The sequence below is a fragment of the Heterodontus francisci genome, chromosome 17, assembly GCF_036365525.1.
Source record: "Heterodontus francisci isolate sHetFra1 chromosome 17, sHetFra1.hap1, whole genome shotgun sequence".
In the NCBI taxonomy this organism is placed as follows: Eukaryota; Metazoa; Chordata; class Chondrichthyes; order Heterodontiformes; family Heterodontidae; genus Heterodontus; species Heterodontus francisci.
The window spans coordinates 85,027,583-85,036,917 of NC_090387.1; the positions used below are offsets into that span (position 1 = coordinate 85,027,583).

At 47.1% G+C, this 9,335-nt stretch overlaps 1 protein-coding gene across 1 annotated transcript in view; it reads left to right on the top strand.

The window, feature by feature from the left end:
- LOC137379106 (lysosomal protective protein-like) overlaps nucleotides 1-3,382 on the top strand; it is a 49,230-nt gene extending 45,848 nt beyond the window's left edge. Inside the window, exon 11 of the mRNA XM_068049806.1 lies at nucleotides 678-3,382. Coding sequence (XP_067905907.1) covers nucleotides 678-761 — 84 coding nt within the window. The 3' untranslated portion in view covers nucleotides 762-3,382. The remainder of the gene's footprint in view (nucleotides 1-677) is intronic.
- Nucleotides 3,383-9,335: the final 5,953 nt, after the last annotated feature.

Sequence of the window (9,335 nt, forward strand, 5' to 3'; positions counted from 1 at the left end):
CCACTCACCCCACCCTTCAGAGTATTTTATCTCATTCTCAGCATGTGGCTGTTGCTGGCAAGGCCCTCAGTTATTGCCCATCCCAGCTTGGCCTGAGATGCTGGTGGGCTGCCTTCTCAAACTACTGATCTCCTGTAGTTTTCAATTCCTGAAATCGAATATCACATTTTCCAGTCACTACCTTTCAGTTTTCCTTGTCTTTGTCCCTACTCTCTCATCTTGGCTGGTGATGTCCTGCACTGTGGCCTTCACCTAGAATTCTCAATAAAAAGGACTATATTGATTAGGAGACAGTCTCACCAAATAGAAAGGAGCTGACTGATTGGAAGTCATTGGAAATCCATTTGCGGAGTGACTTTTGTCATCAGATTCAGGAGATTGACCTTCTGGTAGTTGGTCGGCACGACAACATTGCTATCAAAACATTCAAGGTTGCTGAGTTACATCTGTGATGTCACAATATTCAGGCAGCGTCATGGGACGTGTCACTAATTATGACATCACTGCTGTAGTGCTTGGCAACTAACCTCCCTGAACACTGGTCATTATGGGCTGCTTGATGTTCAGAAATGGCAGCAGGATGGAATGGGTGTGGAGCCTGAGTTTCCAGGGAGATGTTAATGGTCATTTATGTGGCTGAAGATTAATCCTAACTCTCTGCTCTCTCTCTTCCTCAGGGAGCTGGACACATGGTACCACAGTGGGCCCCAGCACAAGCCTTACAGATGTTTGAATCCTTCCTCTCCAACTCTCCATACTGATAGGGCTGCTGCCTTGTCCTCATGGCTCGTTGCCTTGCTATCTTGTTGCCTTATTATCATCCAGTTGTTAAATTTTTCTCTCTTTCTCACTCTCTCTACGTGTGCACACAGTGGGATTTTTATCATAGCACAGGGACCAAAGCAAACAGCACCAAGCTGAGCCAAATGTAACCAAACCAGCAGTGGCTCACCCTAGTAACAGAGACTACATCAGGACAAATACCAACACCAGTCCTGGGTTAGCTTTTACTCTGCACATGCAACTGAACCAATGTTATCAATCAGAGTGCAGGAGTGACTGACTACCCTATAGGTTTATAAATACAGGCATTAGAGGACCCTGCCTACAGGAACCTCTCATTCCTGACAGGTGTGCGCTCGATCCAGGCACTCCAGGATTTCCATGTCCCATTAGAGTAACCCCAGCCAGTGTTCCTGGGACTGCCTTTAATTCGCTGTTCGCCCATGTTTCAGGAGTGGTTCCCTCACCGCTGTCTCTGTCCTGTTTATACTCTCTCTCTCACGGGGAGATTCAGTGACACTGGGTAACCAGGGTGTGGGCAGTTCATCCACAACCAGAAACAAAATGGTGGAGTCAGCACAATGAGCACTACGTAATGATAAATCTCCCACAGAGAGGCATTCGGTGCCTCCCACATCACGCTTTCATGTTAGGCGATAGTACTGCCCTGGGCAATGGTTTTAGCACCAGAGGTAGTCCTGTCCAGCAAATGGGGTATTAACAATCCCTGGGAGTTGGCCCTGGTAGAGGGATTCCCCTCGGCCCAGTCTGGGGTCGGGGCCCTGTGTACACGGGGATTCCCCTCGGCCCAGTCTGGGGTCGGGGTCCTGTCTACACGGGGATTCCCCTCGGCCCAGTCTGGGGTCGGGGCCCTGTGTACACGGGGATTCCCCTCGGCCCAGTCTGGGGTCGGGGCCCTGTGTACACGGGGATTTCCCTCGGCCCAGTCTGGGGTCGGGGCCCTGTGTACACGGGGATTCCCCTCGGCCCAGTCTGGGGTCAGGCCCTGAGTTTCCGGGGATTCCCCTCGGCCCAGTCTGGGGTCGGGGCCCTGTGTACACAGGGATTCCCCTCGGCCCAGTCTGGGGTCGGGGCCCTGTCTACACGGGGATTCCCTTCGGCCCAGTCTGGGGTCGGGGCCCTGTGTACACAGGGATTCCCCTCGGCCCAGTCTGAGGTCGGGGCCCTGTCTACACGGGGATTCCCTTCGGCCCATTTCCACTTAGTTTGGTGCTGTTGCTATTTTTAGGTAAAAATCTCATTTTGGAACATGGCTTTTTTATAATCACGGGATTGATAATCACTGGAATGTACAAACCAATCAGTTCCCAGAGGGAGCTTTTTAACCATTTTAATATAATTGTTAAATATGATTTTTAGCAAAAGTCAGAGACCGCTGAAGAAACTCAACAATTTCTCCTCCAGGAAGGGACTGAAATCTTCAGTTGCCTTTAGATGGGTTTCTGTCAGAAACCCAACACCTCGGGAAGCAGTTTATGAATAATTTGAGTCATGTCATGTGGCAAGTTTGGGAGAAACAGGTGACTTTGGACCGATGGTTCCCACAGCTCTTCACCACTGGGGTTTTCCTCACCTCAACTCTGGGTCGGTTGTAGACTGACTGATAGAGATTGGTCACTGTGATTAGTCAATAACTCCATTATTGTGGTATCATGGGATCACCAGGATGGGAGAAAGGGAATGAGATGGTTCATAGTCTTTCTTACATCCAGCAATTCCTATGTTTAATCTGTCAATCTCACCATAACAAGAAGCTCACACCTTGAGGAGGAGGTAAAGTTGAAAGAATGTCTGTAATGTGTTGTGTTGGGAAAGGTGCTGCTGCTTTTTAAAGGGTTGCTAAAGCCCTCAGCTTCCTTTTGGTGCTTTTATTACACAAGCTCTTCCCTGCACGGTGAACAAAACAGCTGTGTTCGGCTCCCTCTGAGGGGCTGAGGCGCCTGAGCAGGTCTCTTGAGCCTCATACTCCCACTTCACACTTCTGCAGAGAGGACAGCCCCTAAGGCAACTGATGAGAAGAGACCAGGGAGACAGTGGAAGCAGTTACCTGGACCAACTCTTGGGCCTCTCACAGCAGTCATTGTAACAGGTGGGGAAAGGGAGTTCCGAGGCCCGTTAGCTCTCACTGGGAGTTGGCTCATTCCCCTGTGCTGGGGGCCTGCAGGATCAGGGAGTAGAGTGAGGCTGCCCAGTTCTCTCGCCCTGGACTGACTGCTGTCGGTGGGGGTGCTGAGTCAGGCTTGGCTGCAGCACTGCCAGAGCTAGACTGTGGAACGTGTCTGACCTCTCCAAGTGGACAAGATCAGAGCTACAGGAACACTGAGTACTGCAGCACATGCTCAGTCTACACACACAGACACAGACACACACACACATAGACCCCGTGTGGACCGGGTGTCAATGACCTTTGCTGCTGCTTGGTATTGTATTGAATTCTCTAATTTGGTAGTTACATAGGATGGGTATATGCTGCAGGCCCTCTTTGTGTGTGTCTGAGGGCAAAGCAGAGCAGGACATTCTGAAGCAGAATAACACTTCAAATAAATAATAAACAAATAAATAAATCATCTAAACTTGACTCCATCCTGTCTCATTGTGTCTGTATCAGGGACATTGTCAACTCTCCAGGATCGTTCTGGAGTTTCCAGGAATTGATGATAAATCTCCCAGACACGGCCTCCGGGAGAAACATCGTAAGGATATTAAACATAGTTGTGTGTTTATTCCACTTTCAACACGTTTACTAGTTATAAAAATATTGGAGGTAGGGAAAAGGCAGTTTGACAGTCAAAATCTTCCAAATGCGTAATGGCGAGTCTGTTTGCTTTTTAGTGGGCGTGGTGGACAGAGGTGAGCGGTCGTATGTTGAAACCTCCAGTAATAGGTCAACCAGATTTGGCAACCAACAACAATTTGTACTTATATAGCGCCTTTTAACTTAATAAAATATCCCAAAATTCTTTGCAGTAGCATTTTTAAATGAAGTAGGACACTGAGCCACAAAAGAAGCAATTAAGTCGAATGAACAGAAGCTTGGTCAAAGAGGTAGATTTTAAGGAGTGTCTTAAAGGAGGGAGAGAGGCTTACGGAGGATATTCCAGAGCTTGGGTTTAGGCAATTGATGGTGCGGCCACCAATGGTAGAATGGTTAAAATCAGAGATGTACAAGAGGTCAGAATTAGAGGAGCACATATATCGTGAAGGGTTGTGAGGCTGGAGGAGATTACCGAGATAGGGAGGGGCAAGGCCATGGAGGGATTTGGAAATGAGCTGAGAATTTTTAAATCAAGACATTGCTTGACCGGGAGCCATTGTAGGTCAGTGAGCACACTGGTGATGGGGGAATGGGACTTGTTGCAAGTTAAGACACGGGAAGCAGAGTTTTGGATAACCTCAAGTTTACAGAAAGTAAAATGTGGGAGTCCATCCAGGAGTGTGTTGGATTAGTCAAATCTAGAGGTAACGAAGGTTTGAATGAGTGTTTCAGCAACAGATGAACTCCGATGTGTGAAGTTATAAAGGTGGAAATAGGTGGACTTAGCGATGGCATGAATTTGAGGTTGGAAGCTCATTTCGGGATTAAATGTGACATCAAGAGTGTGAACAGACTGGCTTAATCTCAGACTGTTGCCAGGGAGCGGGATGGAGTTGGTAACTTGGGAACGGATTTTAGAGTGGGGACCAAAAACAACGGCTTCAATTTGATCAATATTTAATTGAAGAAAATTTCTGCTCATCCAGTATTGGTTATTGGATAAGCAGTCTGATAACTTAGCAACTGTGGAGGAGCTGAGAGCGCTGGTGGGGAGGTAGAGCTGAGTGTTGTCAGCATGCATGTGAAAACAAATGTCCTTTTGGAGGATGTTTCAGAGGGACAGCATGTAGATGAGAAATTGGAGGGGGGCGCTAAGACTAGATCTTTGGGGGACATCAGAAGTAATAGTGCAGGAGCGGGAAGAGGAGCCATTGCAGGTGCTCCGCTTGCTACGACTGGATAGGTAAGAATGAAACCAGGTGAGAGTATTTGTAGCTTTTGTGGGGTGCAGATGAAATATGGATCCTCCATCTCCACTCTCACCTAACTTATTCACCGCTTCCTGTGCCTACCTCTTTATGAAGCAACAGGGACTGTGGGATCTCAATGTTACACTAAATAGCAGTACAACTAAAACAACTGGCCATGCTTCAATAGAGATGCTCAAGTTTTTAAAAGCGAAAAGGCTGAATTGCCTTTAAATGAGGCTGGTGGTTTATAGGTCAGTACAAATAAACTCATTGAAGTGGTGGCTGAGTCACTCCCCCCACCTCACCAACCCAGATCTTGAAATGAGACATCAGCCACAGGCTGGCCTGCTGCAGGCTGACTGTCCCTGGACTCAACACACTCCGTGCATCCAGTATCCCCACTGATGCTGCAGAGATTATAAAACTCAATGCAAAGCTCTTACTGAGAGTTCAAACTTTATCCTTTCATCTCTAGGCCCTGGCCCAGGATCGTAGGATATCTGGGTCACTCCCAACCATTCAGTTCCTAATTGATACCATCACCCAGTACAAAGTGGCTGACTATCATCAGGGCTGGGCTGAGCTCCTAAAGGACAGATTGTTCCTCGCTCTGATCATCCCTTACTCTTAAATACAGACACAAACTTTTATCAAAACCTTCGGCACAGTGCAATACATGCTTGGATTTCTACACTGCGGTGTTTGCTTGTCACGATCTCTGCAGGGAAAAGGTCAGTTTTTGAACAATGGCAAAGCAGCGAAAGCACTTTGGGATGTCCTGCTAAGTAAGTTTGAAGTGTAGTCGCTAATAGGAAATGTAGCAGCCCATTTACACACAGCCAGCTCCCACAAACAGAAAGGAAATAATGACTGGAAAATGTTTTTGTAATGGTGGTTAAGGGATAAAGGTTAGCTAGGACATCAGAGGTCCCGGGTTCTTCTATGAATAGTGCCATTAGTAAAAGAAAGACTTGCATTTATATAGTGCCTTTCACGACTATGGACATTCCAAAGTACTTTAGAGCTAAGGAAGTACTTTTGAAGTGTAATCTCTAATATAGGAAATGCAGCAGCCAATTTTCGCACAGCAAGCTCCCACAAACAGTAATGTGATACAAAAGCTGTCAGCTGCTCATTTATTTATTTTTTTATTTAGCGATACAGCACTGAAACAGGCCCTTCGGCCCACTGAGTCTGTGCCGACCATCAACCACCCATTTATACTAATCCTACACTAATCCCATATTCCTACCACATCACCACCTGTCCCTATATTTCCCTACCACCTACCTATACTAGGGGCAATTACTAATGGCCAATTTACCTACCAACCTGCAAGTCTTTTGGCTGTGGGAGGAAACCGGAGCACCCGGAGAAAACCCACGCAGACACAGGGAGAACTTGCAAACTCCACACAGGCATTGTTTATCCCTCAATCAATATCAAACATTGATCAGGCCACTGGGGAGAAGTACCCCTGCTCTTCAAAATAGTGGTATGGGATCTTTTACACCCACCTCAGTGGAAAAATATGGCCTTAATTTAACATCTCAGCCAAAAGGTGACAACTCCCAACAGTGCGGCACTCCCTCAGTACTGCACTGGAGTGTCAGCCTGGATTATGTGCTCAAGTAGGTCACTGGAGTGCGATTTGAAGCTGTGACCTCCTGACGCAGGGGCGAGCATGTTGCCAGTGACCCAAGAATGGTGCAGAAACATCTACTCTAAACAATGGAGGGGGAGGGGAGAAAGACAGCAGTAACATTTACTCCTAGAAATCGAGCAATACAAACTTGGTCAAAGAATATTTGGAAGAGTATCTCAAAGGAGGAGAGAGGGGCAGAGAGGTTCAGGGAGGGAAGTCCAGTGCTTAGGGTTTAGACAGCACAAGGCAGGGTTACCAATGAAGGGGTGAAGGAAATCGAGGATGCGCAAGAGGTCAGGATTGGAGAAGCACAGAGATATCAAGGGGGTAGACTGGATGTGGTTAGAGATAGGGAGTGGCTAGAGAGGTACAGGACACTGAGGCATCTCCCACCCCTGCCTGCGATTGCATAACTCAGGACAGAACGAGGATTGAGCCTCGGCCTCTTCTGATTGGTGTGTCTGATTTGCAGTCTAGAGAAGGCAGGTCCCACTGCCCCACGAGCAAATATTCTCTCAGGTGCAGTAATTTTGTTTAAATAATAAAAGTGAATCTAGTGAAAAATGGAAATATTATGAAAAGTTGAGAACCATTAGACAGCAGCAGTGATTTTCATTTTCAAACATTGCCTTTGAGAGTCCCACAGTGACTACAGACACAGGCAGGCTGATTGGGAGTCAGTGAGTTTCAGAGGACAGTCCTCACTGAAACCTTGCAAAACAGGTTACAGCTGCCCACCCAAACCCACCAACTGCAAACTGGCTAACAAGCTGCCCGATTCTGGCACAAAACCAACCCTGTCCTGCTGAAACAGCCCAGAATCAGAGCTTCATCCCTCCATCAATCATTTAAATGGTGTCCTCCCCTTTCCATCTCTGCGAGACATGGATAGCACCAGGTCACTGGGTCATGAAAGACCTCTCAAGATTTAGGCGAAGGATTTGTTGTGGATGGCCTTCCCGTCCCTTCGATACCGATCTTGGGGCAACACCAGTGAAGCTTAGCGGCATCTGCTGCTTTGCAGCCGGTACTGAACTGGATTCAGATACTGTGGCCAAAGACGGACACTGACCGCTGGTGACTGGGAAAGAGGAATCCAGGAAGTCATACTGAACATGACAGTTCAGGGCACTGGGTATTAACAGGATGAGCTGGACTGTAGATGACCCATCTGTCCTAGAAGGGAATCCCTTCCGCACCATCTGTTTTACATTAGAACCTCAGTTACTGACCAAAACTGCAACAAGCTGCACAAAGAGCTCAATACATGAACAATAGCTCAACACGGTGACAAACAGGGCAGTGTTAGTGCCCCTGGGTCCATGAGAGTAGGAATTACTGATGAGCTCAGAAAGGCAAAGGGAGTTCATGTGTTTGATGTTTTTAGATGCAGTATAATGTGGATAAATGTGAGGTTATCCACTTTGATAACAAAAACAGGAAGGCAGATTATTATCTGAACGGCTATAAACTGAGAGAGGGGAATATGCAACGAGACCTGGGTGTTCTCGTACACCAGTCACTGAAGGTAAGCATGCAGATCCAACAGGTGGTAAAAAAGGCAAATGGTATGTTGGCCTTCATAGCGAGAGGATTCAAGTACAGGAGCAGGGATGTCTTGCTGCAATTATACAGGGCCTTGGTGAGGCCACACCTGGAATATTGTACGCAGTTTTGGTCTCCTTATCTGAGGAAGGATGTTCTTGCTATAGAGGGAGTGCAGCGAAGGTTTACCATACTGATTCCTGGGAAGGCGGGACTGACGTATGAGGAGAGATTGAGTCGGTTAGGATTATATTCGCTGGAGTTCAGAAGAGTGAGGGGGATCTCATTGAAACCTATAAAATTCTGACAGGACTTTACAGGGTAGATGCAGGAAGGATGTTCCCGATGGTGGGGGAGTCCAGAACCAGGGGTCATAGTCTCAGGATACGGGGTAAACCTTTTAGGACTGAGATGAGGAGAAATTTCTTCACCCAGAGAGTGGTGGGCCTGTGGAATTCACTACCACAAAAAGCAGTTGAGGCCAAAACATTGTATGTTTTCAAGAAGGAGTTAGATATAGCTCTTGGGTCTAAAGGGATCAAAGGGTATGGGGGAAAAGCGGGAACAGGCTGAGTTGGATGATCAGCCATGATCATAATGAATGGTGGAGCAGGCTCGAAGGGTCGAATGGCCTACTCCTGCTCCTATTTTCTATGTTTTCTATGTTAATGAGAGCTGGGTCCTGTTCTCAAGTGCACAATTTTAGTACTACCAGAAATTGTTATATTAAAAATCTCACCATAAAGAACAGTAATTTTAGAAAGTTTTCCCCATCATCACACTCCACATAATTGTAACACACAAACACTGGAATACAAGGCTGTGCTCAGACACAGACACAGGTCTCAATCCGATCACAAGCTTAAATAAAGTGACCAGAAACCCACCCGTTCCAACTCGGCCTGGATCAAAAAGCTCAAATTGTGCAGGGCGTCTCACCTGGTGGGACTGAAATTCATGCTGCCAGTCTGAATGGTCGAAAAGAAACCCCTTTCTGGAAACTGAACTGTCATCAGCCAGTTTCTGCACCAGGTAGTCCTGGTATCAAAGGCTGTAACAGAAGTCACACAAACTGCTGGTTGTACAGGGGCAATTTCTGAAGCTGTAAGCCAAGCAGCTACACTGAACTAGTACTTCAAGGGTAGAGTGAAAGGAGGGGCTGGGAAGTCATTGTTGACAGATTCCCCAAAGTCCTCATACCACAGCAACAGCTGCACAGCAGTAACACTGGAGTGACTGCAAACTGTGATGCCCCATTGTCTCAGCTACACACCGGAGCAGTCGAGGGGAGGCAAGAAAAAAGTGTCAGAGGAGATTGAGAAAAAACTTGTGACAA